General features: G+C 44.0%; 1 protein-coding gene across 1 annotated transcript in view; it reads right to left on the bottom strand.

Annotated features, from left to right (window-relative positions):
- jade3 (jade family PHD finger 3) overlaps positions 1 to 15,908 on the bottom strand; it is a 57,071-nt gene that overhangs the window by 23,743 nt on the left and 17,420 nt on the right. The window contains exons 2-5 of the mRNA XM_085999580.1: positions 5,948 to 6,025; positions 5,791 to 5,850; positions 2,550 to 2,632; positions 1,335 to 1,492 (exon numbers count right to left, since the gene is read on the bottom strand). Of these exons, the coding sequence (XP_085855706.1) occupies positions 1,335 to 1,492; positions 2,550 to 2,632; positions 5,791 to 5,839 (290 nt within the window). The 5' untranslated portion in view covers positions 5,840 to 5,850; positions 5,948 to 6,025. The remainder of the gene's footprint in view (positions 1 to 1,334; positions 1,493 to 2,549; positions 2,633 to 5,790; positions 5,851 to 5,947; positions 6,026 to 15,908) is intronic.

Raw genomic sequence — 15,908 nt, 5'->3', positions numbered from 1 at the left:
CGAGGGAATATAGGCCTAGTCTCCTCAATCTCGCCTCAGAACAATCCCCTCATCCCAGGAATCAGCTTAGTGAACCATCTTTGCAGTCCCTCGAAGGGAAGTATATCCTTCTTTAGGTAATGAGACCAAAACTGAACACAGTACTCCAGGTGTGGTCTCACCAAATCCCTATATAATTGTACTAAGACGTCTTTACTCTGATACTCCAATCCCTTGGTAATCAAGGCTAACATACCATTTCTTTTCCTAATTGCTTGCTGTACCTGCATGTTAACTGTGATTTGTGTGCAAGGATACCCAGGTCCCTCTGAACCCCCAGTCTCTCACCATTTAGTGTGTCAGCTGTGGCTCAGTTGGTAGCACCCTCGCCTCTGAGTCAGAAGGTTGTGGGTTCAAGTCCCGCTCCAGGAACTTGAGCACATAAAGCTAGGCTGACACTCCAGTGCAGTGCTGAGGGAGTGCTGCACTGTCGGAGTGTGCTGTCTTTCGGATGAGACGTTAAACAGACCTGCGCGCTCTCGGGTGGACGTAAAAGATCCCATGGCACTATTTCAAAGAGGAGCAGGGGAGTTATCCCCGGTGTCCTGGTCAATATTTATCCCTCAACCAACATAACAAAAACAGATTATCTGGTCATTATCACACTGCTGTTTGTGGGACCTTGCTGTGTGCAAATTGGCTGCCACGTTTCCCACATTACAACAGTGACTACACTCCAAAAGTATTTCATTGGCTGTAAAGCGCTTTGAGACGTCCGGCGGTCGTGAAAGGCGCGATATAAATGCAAGTCTTTCTTTTTTTTTTTAAATTCTGATTTCCTACCAAAGTGGATAACTTCACACTTCGCCACATTATATTCCATCTGCCATGTTCTTGTCCACTCACTTAACCTGTCTATATCCCTTTGCAGCCTCTGTGTCCTCCTCACAGCTTGCTTTCCCACCTAACTATCGCCAGCAAACTTGGAAACATTACACTCGGTCCCCTCATCTAAGTCATTAATATAGATTGTAAATAGCTGAGGCCCAAGCACTGATCCTTGAGGTAACCCACTAGTTACAACCTGTCAACCCGAAAAGGACCCATTTATTCCTATTCTCTGTCTGTTAACCAAACCTCAATCCATGCTAATATATTACCCCCACCCCCCTGCTGTGCTATTGCCTTGCTATAAGCAAAACAATAGCTAGAGGCTAATAGGAATACACCAATAAGCAATATCCACTAAACACTTTAGCACAAAACTGTATTTGTAACTTTGACACATTAGTTGCCAGACACCTGTAACAATCAAATGGGAAGGAGAGATATATTCTTTGAAAAACAGCTGTTACCTGACGGATGGATCTGGAATTGTTTCTGGACTGGCTGGAACCTGAACTCCTTTTTCCCACTCCTGCTTCCATTGGTCAGCCAAGAGATAGTATTCATCCTGGTTCACATGGTGGGAGTCTGGAATCTTCATGGCACTGATGAGATCCTTCCTGAATACCTACAAAACCAAACCTAAATATTTAAATGAACATTAAAGAGGTTGCCGCACTGTGCTACACCATGGCAAGAATCTGGCTCACATCTACAGTTCTTCACATGGCCAGTCAACAAGTGAGCGTCGTCAAAGGTAGCTCTTGTGCACTATCTAGTGGTTAAATACAGAGTAGGAGAAGCAGAGGCATTGGAGTAAATCACTCACCATCTCAGATAGGGAGAACACAAGCGTGGAAGGCGAGAGAAATGTGCACATGTATAATCTGTACCTTTTTCCTAAAAAAAATGACCGAAAACCTTTGCCAATATATTTTTTCAATGTTCAATGACAAGTTAAGGGAAAAGAGAGAGTGTGCTCCAAATTTCTACAACCCTTTGTGTGAAAAAGTGCTTCCTGGTTTCACTCCGGAGTGGCTCAGCTCTAATTTTATGTTCACCTTGCTCTCAATTCCCCCGCCAGAGGAAATAGTTTTTCCATATCTACCCTATCAAATCCTTGTACCATTTCAAACACCTCAATCAGATCACCCCTCAATCTCGTATACTAAAGGGAATACAAGCCAAATTTATGCAACCCGTTCACATAATTTAACCCTCCAAGCAGCAGTATCACTAGTGAATCTGTGCTGCACCCCCAGTTCGAATAGGAATCACTGGAATCAACTGTTTATACATCGGTTTAACTCAGATCTCAGCAGGAAACTTACCCGATTTAAAATTTTCTTTTACGGGGAAACTATAGATCACCTTTAGCTCGCTGGCTTTTGGCTTCTTGTGGCCATGAAACAAAATTCTGCAAGCTACAAAAGTCTTCATTGATTAAATAAGAAGTTTACTGGAGCTTACATGTGAAAAGTTCATCGCCTAGGGATACAGGGACAGCGTGCAATTTCTTTTCACTTTAGGAAGGGATCTCCAGGGCTCAAAGTTTAGGCTTACATGCATACACGTGGAATTTTAAAAAACGCTCAGGATCTACTCTCCATGCAGTGAAGTTCCAGTATTTTTTTGATCTTTACAAATCCGAAATTGTAATGTTTTTTGACTTCTGAATTACTAACCTCAGCAGGCTTCTTCTTCCCACTTGCTGAGGCATGCTGGTCGCTCCTGTACTTGGAAAGGGAGGACCATGACGTTGAAGGGCCTATGCAGGAAGTTACAGGAAGCAATCATGAGAACATAACAACACGCGGCCGAGAATAAGACCAGTCAACAAGAAACCACACCGTCCAAGATCCAATTGAAATATGTTACAAAGGCAGTATTACGGCAGTTTGACACAACCAAAACTCTACAAGAGATCAGAAATTGCCAGTTATTTTATACTCTAATGGAAATGTACAATATTACTCTTCATGCATTCAGAGCTTTCTATGAGGTTTGCATTACAGGAAACTCTCGATTTACCGGCAGCTAAATAACCGGAAATCTCTGTTAACCGGCAAAATTCAGGAGTAGGTTCAGGTAAGTTTTACTTCATATATTAGTGGCCGTTCCTGGATCTGTGGCTGTGTAATCGGGGTTCCTGCACTTGTTGCTAAGCAACAGGGACGCTTGGTCTGTGTCCGGGGTTCCTGCACTTGTTGCTAAGCAACAGGGAAGCCTGGATTTGTTGCTGTGTACGGAGCTCTCGTACCTTTTAACGATACCTCTCTGTAATCCGGACTTTTTGATAAACCGGCACCACGCCGGTCCCGGATAAAAAAAAAGTTTCCTGTGCATGATAACGGCTTGTGTTGAAAATATATCAAGTAACAGGCAGGGCATTGCACAACACACGCAATTATTATACCTACAATATAATCCTCCAGCATAAAATTTGGGTATACAATAATCTAATATACTCAACACCGGAGCAACACTAACGGGGAAGTTTGGTAAACCTTATCAAATTTAAATTAGGGGAATCAGAACCTGCTACTCTTACCTGGTCCAGGCTAAATGCGACTCCAGTCCAAACTATGTGATTGACTTAATACCCTCAGAGCAACTAGAGATGGGCAATAAATGCTGCCTTACCAGTGTCACTCACATCCCCAAGAACAAATGGGACAAAAAAAACTCCTGACCACTGGGATTGAGTATTAATCCCAGGTTTGACTGGCATTCATCATAACAACAACAACTTGTATTTATACAGCACCTTTAACATAGTAAAACGCTCCAAGGCGCTGCACAGGAGAATTTTAAGACAGAAAATTTGACACCGAGCCACATAAGGATAAATTAGGACGGGTGACCAAAAGCTTGTCAAAGAGGTAGGTTTTAAAGAGTGTCTTAAAGGAGGAGAGAGAGGTATAGCGAGGTGGACAGGTTTAGGCAGGGAATTCCAGAGCTTAGCACCTAGGCAACTGAAGGCACGGCCACCAAAGGTTGAGCGATTATCAGGGATGCTCAAGAGGGCAGAATTAGAGGAGCGCAGATATCTCTGGGGGTTATGGGGCTGAAGGAGATTACAGAGCTAGGAAGCGGCGACGCCATGGAGGGATTTGAAAACAAGGATGAGAATTTTGAAACTGAGGCACTGCTTAACCAGGAGCCAATGTAGGTCAGCGAGCACAGGGGTGATCGGCAAACGGGACTCAGTGCGAGTTAGGACAAGGGCAGTCGAGTTTTGGATGACCTCTACGTAGGGTGGAATGTGGGAGGTCAGCGTTGGAATAGTCAAGTCTAGAGGTAACAAAGGCATGGATAAGGGTTTCAGCAGCGGATGAGCCGAGGCAAGGGCAGAGACGGGCGATGTTACGGAGGTGGAAGTAGGCGGTCTTTGTTATGCTGCGGATATGTGGTCGGAAGCTCATTTTAGGGTCAAATATGACACCAAGGTTGCAAACAGTGTGGTTCAGCCTCAGACAGATGTTAGGGAGAGGGATGGATTTAGTGGCTAGGGAACGGAGTTTGTGGCGGGGACCGAAAACAATGGCTTTGGTCTTCCCAATATTTAATTGGAGAAAATTTTTGCTCATCCAGAACTGTATGTCAGACAAGCAGTCTGACAATTTAGAAACCGTGGAGGGATCGAGAGAAGAGGCAGTGAAGTAGAGCTGGGTGTCGTCAGCGTACATGTGGAAATTGACACTGTTTTCGGATGATGTCGCCAAGGGGCAACATGTAGATGAAAAATAGGAGAGGGCCAAGGATAGAGCCTTGGGGGACACCAGAGGTAACGATGCGGGAGCGGGAAGAGAAGCCGTTGCAGGTGATTCTCTGGTTACGATTAGATAGATAAGGATGGAACCAGGCGAGTGCAGTCCCACCCAGCTGGACGATGGTGGAGAGGTGTTGGAGAAGGATGGAGTGGTCAACCGTGTCAAAGGCTGCAGACAAGTCAAGAAGGACGAGGAGGGATAGTTTACCTTTATTACAAGTCATAAAGGATGTTATTTGTGACTTTGAGGAGAGCCGTTTCAGTACTATGGTAAGGGCGGAAACCTGGGATTCAAACATGGAATTGCGGGAAAGATGGGTACGGATTTGGGAGGCGACAACACGTTCAAGGACTTGAGAGGAAAGGGAGGTTGGAGATGGGATGGTAGTTTGCAAGGACGGAGGGATCAAGGTTTGTTTTTTTGTGGAGAAGGGTGATGACAGCAGATTTGAGAGGGGGACAGTACCTGAGGAGAGTGAACCGTTAACAATATCAGCTAACATGGGAGCCAGAAAAGGAAGTTGGGTGGTCAGCAGTTTGGTGGGAATACATGTTGCAGTGTCTGCATTTCAATAGTCTGGGGTAGATCATCTGCAGGAGACAGGAAACAGTGGTGACAGGGATGGTTGTTTCTCAAATGTGTTCCCTGGCAGAGCATCTAGAGAGATGCCCATTGGCCAGACAACTCAAATCACCACAGGTTTTATTTAGTTTGGAAGGCTGCAGTGATCTGTCAGTAAAAATACTGCAAAATCTCCTTGCTTTGAGTATTTTTCTCCCCTAGAACATGTTGATCAATTTGGATCTTTTTCAATTAAATCGGTAGCTTATGGAGACTTTCTGAAACACTATATATAGTCTCAGCAAAGTAGCATCTCTCAATGTAACATTTCTCATTTCACACAACTACCGTTCTGCTTCTCTCACTCGCATGGATGCTAATTAGTGTCAAATTTGAAGGCAGATTTTAAAATGGGGATTCATTTCCAAAGTGAACCAACATGAGTATCCCAACTGATATCCATGCAGTTCTCTGGCATAATAAATATAGATTTAACATCTAGAGGTCTTAAGCAGATGAAAAACAGATTTCCACAGCATCATAAGGATACATGTGGATAGGATAGGTAAAACAACACCGTCATCTTACTCACTCTCATTGTCTGAGCTGTCACTGCTGCTCAAGTGTCTGTTGCGTTTCATCCTGTCATGTCCTTTAAGGAAAGGAAGTTGTTCAGTTTTTCAGTTCTGCTTATCAAATACAGTCTTGATTTAATCCCAGGGATCTTCAAATATGTAAATTCAACTTACCATTAGTTCTAAGTATATGTACATACTAATTCAATATTGTAGAGCAGGTGCTGAATCCATCATCCACATAAATTAGCTCTACAAAGGGGAGAAAAAAAAGCTCCATAAATCCAATTCAGTAAACATTTTACATCCTTGAAGTTTCAGGATTTACACATGTGACTCAGCCAACATTGGTGCCATAGTATTTTGCATTAGCTGCCCAATATTGAAAAATGTCAAAACTCATTTGATAGCCTAATACGAGAAATCTACCACCCAGTACTTAGAATGTCTCAAGTTCAATATTCAACTCTGTACTTAGTCAGTTCTCAGCTGAAGAAACAGTTGGGGTGTAAAAAATTACCTCAGAACCTCTGGGCTGGGAAAGGCAAAAAGGAAAAGCCAGCAACCAGGGTTCCTCTTAATCATTATCTGGTCACCTCTACTAGAAAATTCCCATGTGGGGACCTTGAGCGAGAACAGAATCAGGTCCAGGCTCAGCTGCGATGCACTCGCCTTGAACCTACTTTAAAATGAAGACAGTTCAGAATAAATATTTAGACCCATGCGTGCAAACCAGGAATCTTTGTATAGTACGCAACATGATTGGGCTTACACAGTTACAAATCATCTTACACAAGTTTACCAAAAGCCAGTCACTCATTACCTGCCTCCCCTGGGTATAAATTTCACTCAGCGAATGCTACCAATTCCCAAGACTTTGAAATCAAAGTGCTTCCTGCAAGTTCAATATTAAAGAATGTAGTAATTACAATTTTGCTGCAGAAATCCTAATGAAACTTCGTTCAGACAAAATACTGAAGAATTATGGGTTAAATGGCTCCTGAACTCTGATATTCTATTTCATAACTAGTATTAGAAATGATGGGGAATATTATTTTTTCAGGGGCTATACAAGGGAAAAAATGTTGCAGAACAATTTTTGAAGCTACACAAGAACATTTATTGCTGAACTAAGAGGTCTAGTACAGTTCATGGGGAAGTAACAGTTAACTTCCTTACAGAAGGGAGAAATCCCAAGTTGCTTACAAGAGGTCCTTGGCACTCACGCCTTGTATTCAAAGGGTTGTGCAGCTGCCGAAACATGATTGACAGGACAAGTTAAAGACCCAACGAAGCAGGTTGCAAATGAAGCAATGTTCACCAACACTGGTGGGGTGGTAAATTGCGAGGAGGAAAGCCTCAGGCTACAGGACGATATAAACGGGTTGGTCAGATGGGCGGAAAAGTAGCAAATGGAATTTAACCCTGAAAAGTGCGAGGTGATGCATTTTGGACGGACAAATAAGGCAAGGGAATACACAATGAGTGGTAGGACCCTAGGAAGTACAGAGGGTCAGAGGGACCTTGGTGTACATGTACATAGATCCCTGAAGGCAGCGGAACAGGTAGATAAGGTGGTTAAAAAGGCATATGGGATACTTGCCTTCATTAGCCGAGGCATGGAATATAAGAGCAGGGAGGTTATGATGGAGCTGTACAAAACGCTGGTGAGGCCACAGCTGGAGTACTGTGTGCAGTTCTGGTCGCCTCACTATAGGAAGGATGTGATTGCTTTGGAGAGGGTGCAGAGAAGAATCACCAGGATGTTACCTGGGATGGAGCGCCTCAGCTATGAAGAGAGGCTGGACAGGCTGGGGTTGTTTTCCTTGGAGCAAAGAAGGCTGAGGGGGAACCTGATTGAGGTGTACAAAATGATGAGGGGCATAGATAGGGTAGATAAAGAGGAACTTGTCCCCTTAGTAGGGGGGTCAATAACAAGGGGGCATAGATTCAGGGTAAGGGGCAGGAGATTTAGAGGGGATTTGAGGAGGAACTTTTTCACCCAGAGGGTGGTTGGAATGTGGAACTCACTGCCTGAAAGGGTGGTAGAGGCAGGAACCCTCACAACATTCAAGAAGCATTTGGATGAGCACTTGAAATGCCATTGCATACAAGGCTATGGACCAAATGCTGGAAAATGGGATTAGACTGGACAGGGATGGATGGGCGGCGCGGACACGATGGGCCGAAGGGCCTCTTTCTGTGCTGTAAAACTCTATGACTCTATGACTGAAACTTTAACTCAATTTAAAAAATACAAGAGATGATGTCGACCTGTAGTTTAATAAAGGCTACGTAGAGATACACTATAGAAAGCAGAAGCAAACTGGGCTCAAAAACTAAGTAATGTTCACTGCCACAGTTATTTACGACTTTACTCACTAGTTCAAGTAAAACTTCCAGAAATCACTAAACACTTGAGGTGTGCCTGGGGACTGGAAAAAAAGGCAGATGTTACTCTATTTTTTTTTTTTTTTTTTAAAAAGATAGTAAAAATGACCCAGGAAATTAGATACCAGTGAGTTTGATATACATTGTGGATCCATTAAAAAAAATCCATAGTAAATTTGGTGATTACAGAGTTTCTTTTAAGATAGTAGTAACAAACGAGTACCAAGAACAGTCAAAGTACTCAGGTTTGTATCTATCTTGAAAGACACAATCAGAAGTGGTTTTAGCAGTACTGCTGGTACACTACAGTTCACACTTAGGATAATCCTACGTGAGCGCATGGAAGGTATGGAAATCCTTATTAAAGATAAGATTGTAGAGCATCTGGATCGAAATAAAAGACAGACAATATGGGTTCATGAAGGGACGGTCTCGCCAATCTAACCTCCTGCTTTTCTTTGAGGGTGTGACAAAGAAGCTCGATAGGGAAAGGCAGTGGCTATGGTGTACTTGGATTTCAGTGAGGCCTTTGATACAGTTCCTCTGGAAAGGCTGAGGAAGCAGGAATCAGTGGAAGTATTTCACAATGGATACGTAATAGAACCCAGAGGGTGGTACTAGAGGAACTGGCATCAGCCTGGGAGAAGGTTACCAGTGGGGTTCCATATCTGTCTGTTTTGGGACATCTTTTGTTTAATTTCTTCACAAATGATCTGGAGCTCGGAGTCACAAGCACAGTGGGTAAGTCTGCAGATGATACAAAGCTAATGAAGGTGGTAGACTCCAAAGCTGAACAGGGTAAGCTACAGGAGGATTTGAATGTACTTGGGAATTGGGCAAACAGGTGGCAGATTAATTTCAATGTGGAGAAATGCAAAGTGCTTCACATGGGGCCAAAATGCCAGGAAAGGACAATTAATTAAATGGAAAGAAAATAATGCTCATGAGAGAGATCTGGACTTCTGGAGATTCTGATTGACAATAAATTGAAGCTATTGCAACAATACTCTGTGGTGGGGAGTAAAGCAAATCAGATATTGAGATGTATAAAAGGTGAATATTGAGCCAAAATAGTGAGGTAATCCCACCACTTTGTAAATCATTGGTGCGGCCGCACTGAAAACGCTGTGTGCCGCTCTGGGTGCCACAGTACAGAAAGGATACGGAAGAGGACAACCAGAATGATTGAAGGGGTGGGGGGATTTGATGACGAGGAACAATTGTGTAAATTCGGCATGTTCTCACTGGAGAAGAAAAGGTTGAGAGGTGATGGGATTGCTACTTTTAGGATTCTAAAAAAAGGGACTAGATAATGTCGACCATGACAAGCTGTTTCAACTTAACCTATGGAGATGGTGCAATACAAATGCATGTTAGATAGAATTCTTTCAGAAAATATTTTGGAACATAGTATATGGTTCCCAAAGCTTTCCACCACTGGGAGTCTTCTTCATGCCTGGGTCTGTTGTAGTATACCCGATATGATTGATTGCTGTGATTGGTAAGCAACTCCATTATCACCATCATACGACTCCCAGGATGGTAGAAGGCGAAAGAGATGGACCATGGTCTTCTTTTACCGAGCAATTTCGATGTTCCTTTTATTTTAAAAACAAACAATGTAGATATCCAGGCTTAGTCGTTATTGGAGATTAGAACATTATTGATTTTGTCACCTGGTACTCAAATCAAACATAGCTAAGCTAAGCGTCACACAAGACTTATACTCTGTCCCAACAATGTGCCTTAACCAACCTTAGAAGACAGCTCCTCCTCTTCCCACTGCTCACATCAATGCTTCTAGCCTCGGAAAAAAATTACCCGTTTTGTGGCAAATTTATGTAAACTTGCATCACTATAAATGAGATTGAGACTTCTCAAACTCATTTCATAGTGAAAGGGTTGAGGAATGCTGCGAGGAGATGGAGGGGGGAAAAAATCAGTCAAGTTCCCACTATCAATTGCTTGTGGACTGAATTACACTTGGCTGTAATGACCCCAAGGTCAAACTGCCTGCTAACACTCAATATCAAGGCTCAAATGTAGCTTGAGCAAAATACCAATAGATTGTTGATACGTGAAGCTGTACCTAGTATCCCTAACTGCCTTCCCGAGGGGGGAAAAAAAAAGGAGAAAATCGGGTAAAGCAAAGAGTTGGAATAAACGGGTCGTTTTCCGAGTGGCAGGCAGTGACTAGTGGGGTACCGCAAGGATCGGTCCTAGGACCCCAGCTATTCACAATATATATTAATGATCTGGACGAGGGAATTGGATGTAATATCTCCAAATTGGCAGACGACACAAAGCTGGGTGGGAGGGTATGCTGTGAGGAGGATGTCGTGAAACTCCATTACGATTTGGACAGGTTGGGTGATTGGGCAGAAACATGGCAAATGCACTATAATGTGGATAAATGTGAGGTTATCCACTTTGGTGGCAAAGAGGAAGGCAGATTATTATTTGAATGGCAATAGATTGGGAGAAGGGGAAGTGCAAAGAGACCTGGGTGTTCTTGTGCACCAGTCGCTGAAGGTAAGCATGCAGGTGCAGCAGGCGGTTAAGAAAGCAAATGGTACGTTGGCCTTCGTAGCAAGAGGGTTCGAGTACAGGAACAAGGATGTCTTGCTACAGTTGTACAGGGCCTTGGTGAGACCGCACCTTGAGTATTGTGTGCAGTTTTGATCGCCTTACCTGAGGAAGGACGTTCTTGCCATGGAAGGAGTGCAGCGAAGATTCACCAGACTGATACCTGGGATGGCAGGAATGACGTATGAGGAGAGATTGTGTCGATTGGGCTTATACTCACTGGAGTTTAGAAGATTGAGAGGGGATCTCATCAAAACCTATAAAATTCTGTCAGGCCTGGACAGACTAGATGCAGGAAGGATGTTTATGATGGCCGGGGAGTCCAGAACCAGGGGTCATAGTCTAAGGATAAGGGGTAAGCCATTTAGGACTGAAATGAGGAGGAATTTCTTCACCCAGAGAGTGGTGGACCTGTGGAATTCTCTGCCACAGAGGGCGGTGGAGGCCAGTTCATTAAATATATTCAAGCAAGAGTTGGATATATTTCTTAAGGCTAAAGGGATCAAGGGATATGGGGAGAAGGCAGGGACAGGGTACTGAATTTGGATGATCAGCCATGATCTCATTGAATGGCGGAGCAGGCTCGAGGGGCCAAATGGCCTACTCCTGCTCCTATCTTCTAAGTTTCTATGTACTATATTTTTGATGGTATAATTTTGATTAAAAGTGTATTGGGGTACATGGACTGTAAGAGGTCCCAGTAAAGAGTCTGCAAGGCCACAATATTCATGTTCATTTGAGGTTGGGTGTACTGCATGATGCAAGTAGTGTGGCAAAAAAAAGAGGGAAGATGAGGAAAAATACTTCCACACAGCAAGTTGTGATCTAGAACGCACTGCCTGAAACGGTGGTGGAAGCAGCTTCAATAGTAACTTTCAAAAGGGAATTGGATATAGACTTAAAAAGGAAAACGTTGCAGACGATGGGGAAAGAGCGAGGGAGTGGGACTAATTGGATAGCTCTTTCAAAGAGCCGGCACAAGCACGATGGGCCCCTTCTGTGCTGTAAGATTCTATGGGGGAAAATTCAGTATCGCCCCGTTTGGGGCGCCATTATCGGCCGTGCGCAAAGTTTAGCGCCTGGTGCTAATTATCGCCTCCGACGGCAAACTTGGCTTTTATCGTCCCTGGAGGTGATTGGAGCGCAAATCAGGCGCTTCACACCTGTCTTAAGGTGCAAAGGCCGAGGAGCGAGGCGCTACCTCAGAGCGCTGGCGGAGCAAGGAAGGGCCAATCCAAATAAACCTGCAAAAGTGCTGCTCAGTACTCAAAACTCCTTCACACAGCGTTGAATCTCTCCAGAAGTCTCTCTCTCTCTCTCAGAATGCGTGGTGCAAAAACGTAACCAACAAAAAAAGGCAGGAAGCGGTCGCCTTTAAATAGTCCCTTTTTGACAGCATAACGCTCCCCTCAACCTGTCGTTGCTAGCGGCAGGCGGTAAGGCAGGGGGCGCCACTCAATATCCAGTCCGGGGCGTTGCGCACTCGACTGACGTCACAATCTGCCGGCACAGGAGATCGTGGCGATAGTGTTTAGCGCCGCCGCAAAATGTCTAGTTAATTTCGTGAGCGGCACAAACGTCGCCGCGCCCGGGCGGTAGTTGCTTTGCGCCCCACTTGGCGCCCTCTTAAGGCACTAACGGGAGGCGCAACCAACTGAATTTTTCCCCCTTATCAATTCTAAATTTCTTTATTTGTCAACTTAGTAGCATGTTATTTCTGTTGCTATGTACGAAAACATTTTGGAAGTTAAGGTAGTGTTCTAGGAATATGTCAAGGTCAGCAAGGGATGTCCCACACAAGGACGTTTAAAACCCACTTCTCTGGAGCAAGAAATAAAGTAAATTAGATACCTGTTTATTTAAATAAAACATTTCTATTCAGTGCAACTCTAAGCTTTGGGGGTACGGTAGCATAGTGGTCATGTTACTGGACTAGTAATCCAGAGGCCTGGACTGCTGATCTGGGGACGTGAGTTCAAATCCCACCACGGCAGCTGGGGAATTTAAATTCAGTTAATTAAATAAATCTGTAATGCTGACCATGAAACTACCGGATTGTCGGAAAAACCCATCTGGTTCACTAATGTCCTTAGGGAAGGAAATGGCCGATATGTGACTCCAGCAATGTGGTCGACTCTTAACTGCCCTCTGAAATGGCCGAGCAAGTCACTCAGTTGTACCAAACCGCTACAAAAAACAGTAACTCCCTCCCTACCTTCACCTCACGGACTGCAGCAGTTCAAAAAGGCAACTCACCAGCTCCTTCCCAAGGGCAATTAGGAATGGACAATAAATGCTGGCCTTGCCAGAGACGCCCACATCCTAGGAATGAATTTGTAAAAAAAAAACTTGGCATGCAAGTTGGTTGTCTAGGCTGAAATGACTAAGTAAAATGGAGAGAGAGAAAACTTTGCCAGGGCGTGCCACTCCATCTGGCATCAGGCCCTTGCTCCGTATTCAGCATGCATCTACACTAAAACCACATCAGTGGGAAGCAAAACCGTTTAAGAGTGACACCGCAGTTGTAGTGCGAATGTACCCTTTCAGTTTACAAAATGGCCCCGTTTATTTAATCAGATCAACGATGGGGTTTTTTCCCCACTTGGGCCGATTTAGTTTGGCTTGGGTTGTTGCTTTTTCGATTGATCTGCTGTAACTGGCCAACAATCAATTGTACTGCAATATCGTTTCAGACTCAAAAATCAATGTTCCTTAGCTCTGAAGCTTCACAATCTTATTTTTAAAACAAAAATTCATTTATAAGTAGGTCACATAATAAAAGGAAATATTGCTATTTTAAATTAGATCCACTTCAACAAAGCCAATGAAAAGGAACCAAAGGTTTTGTTTTCCAGAGCCGTTTTTATCCATTGACGTTCGCCCATAAATTACAACATACATATACTAACTGTACGCTTTGTCTCAGCAGGACAATCATTAATTGTGGTAAACCACTTTTACCGTTCACTATCGTTACACTATAGTTATCAGTTAGATCGTTTCCCTATAGTTATCACTGTTCACATTGTTGTATCACTGTACGAGGTCGCCTCTTGTCACGCTGCTATACCTGGGCTGACCACTGCCGACTCCGCCCATGGCTCCACCTACCTGCCCAGGTATAAAGGTGGTCGACTGGCTGGTATTCCTCCTTCTTGGATCCGATCACCCACGAGGGTGGGCTCTGTTATTTAGTCAATAAAAACCTATAGTTACTTTCTTAACTCGTCGCTTTTCATTGGACAAATTGATAGGTATATCATTAATTACAAAACAAAAATTAGTGGAAGCAAAGTTCAATTTGCCAGAAAAAAATGTTTTGAATGCAGAAAAATTAGTTGTGAAGAGCTTGCAGACAGGATACAGGTTCCACAGAAGTCTTTAATTAATGGTATTCAACTACACCCAACAGTTTCACACATTTGCAATTGAGAACTGTACAATCCTGCAGTACAATCCAGAGTTATACGGGCCACTTTGCACTACTCCCAAATCAAGAAAAAAAGTCAGCTTTGCACGAGTGGTAATCTGATCGCCAGAATCCATATGCTGGCGAATGTTTCTGCATTAGTGACTGCCCTATTAGAAACATAGAAGATAGGAGGAGTAGGCCATTCGGCCCCTCGAGCCTGCTCCGCCATTCAATGAGATCACGGCTGATCATCCAAATTCAGGACCCTGTCCCTGCCTTCTCCCCATATCCCTTGATCCCTTTAGCCGTAAGAAATATATCCAACTCCTTCTTGAATATATTTAATGAATTGGCCTCCACTGCCTTGTGTGGTAGAGAATTCCTCATCTCTGTCCTAAATGGCTTACCCCTTATCCTTAGACTGTGACCCCTGGTTCTGGACTCTCCGACCATCGGGAACATCCTTCCTGCATCTAGTCTGTTGAGTCCTGTTAGAATTTTATAAGTTTCAATGAGATCCCCTCTCATTCTTCTAAACTCCAGCGAATGTAAGCCCAATTGACCCAATCTCTCTTCATAGGTCATCCCTCCCATCCCAGGTATCAGTCTGGTGAATCTTCGCTGCACTCCCTCCATGGCAAGAACATCCTTCCTCAGATAAGGCGACCAAAACTGCACACAATACTCAGGTGTGGTCTCACCAAGGCCCTGTACAACTGTAGCAAGACATCCTTGCTCCTGTACTCGAACCCTCTCGCTACGAAGGCCAACATACCATTTGCCTTCTTAACCGCCTGCTGCATCTGCATGCTTACCTTCAGCGACTGGTGCACAAGGACACCCAGGTCTCGTTGCACTTCCCCTTCTCCCAATCTATTGCCGTTCAGATAATAATCTGCCTTCCTGCTTTTGCCACCAAAGTGGATAACCTCACATTTATCCACATTATATTGCATCTGCCATGCATCTGCCCAATCACCCAACCTGTCCAAATCATACTGGAGTTTCTCTGCATCCTCCTCACAGCACACACGCCCACCCAGCTTTGTGTCGTCTGCAAACTTGGAGATTACATTTAGTTCCCTCGTCTAGATCATTAATATATATATTGTGAATAGCTGGAGTCCTAGCACCGATCCCTGCGGTACCCCACTAGTCACTGCCTGCCACTCGGAAAAGGACGCGTTTATTCCAACTCTTCGCTTCCTGTCTGCCAACCAGTTCTCTACCTAAGTCAGTACTTTACCCCCAATCCCATGTGCTTCAACTTTGCACGCTAATCTCTTACGCGGGACCTTATCGAAAGCCTTCTGAAAGTCCAAATACACCACATCCACTGGTTCTCCCTCATCTATTTTACCAGTTACATCCTCAAAAAATTCCAGTAGTCAAGCACGATTTACCTTTTGTAAATCCATGTTGACTTTGTCCAATCCTGTCACTGTTTTCCAAGTGCTCTGCTGTTACATCTTTTATAATGGACTCTAGCATTTTCCCCACTACCGATGTCAGGCTTACCAGTCTGTAATTCCCCGTTTTCTCCCTACCACCTTTGTTAAATAGTGGGGTTACATTAGCTACCCTCCAATCCATGGGAACTGTGCCCGAGTCTACAGAATTTTGGAAGATGACCAGCAATGCATCTACTATTTCTAGGGCCACTTCCTTAAGTACCCTAGGATGCAGATTATCAGGCCCTGTGGATTTCTCGGCCTTCAATCCCATCAATTTCCCTAACACCATTTC

The sequence above is a fragment of the Somniosus microcephalus genome, chromosome 10, assembly GCF_052327205.1.
Source record: "Somniosus microcephalus isolate GS21.2 chromosome 10, FLI_Smic_1.0, whole genome shotgun sequence".
NCBI lineage: Eukaryota > Metazoa > Chordata > Chondrichthyes > Squaliformes > Somniosidae > Somniosus > Somniosus microcephalus.
This window is presented reverse-complemented; position numbering and strand designations above follow the sequence as displayed.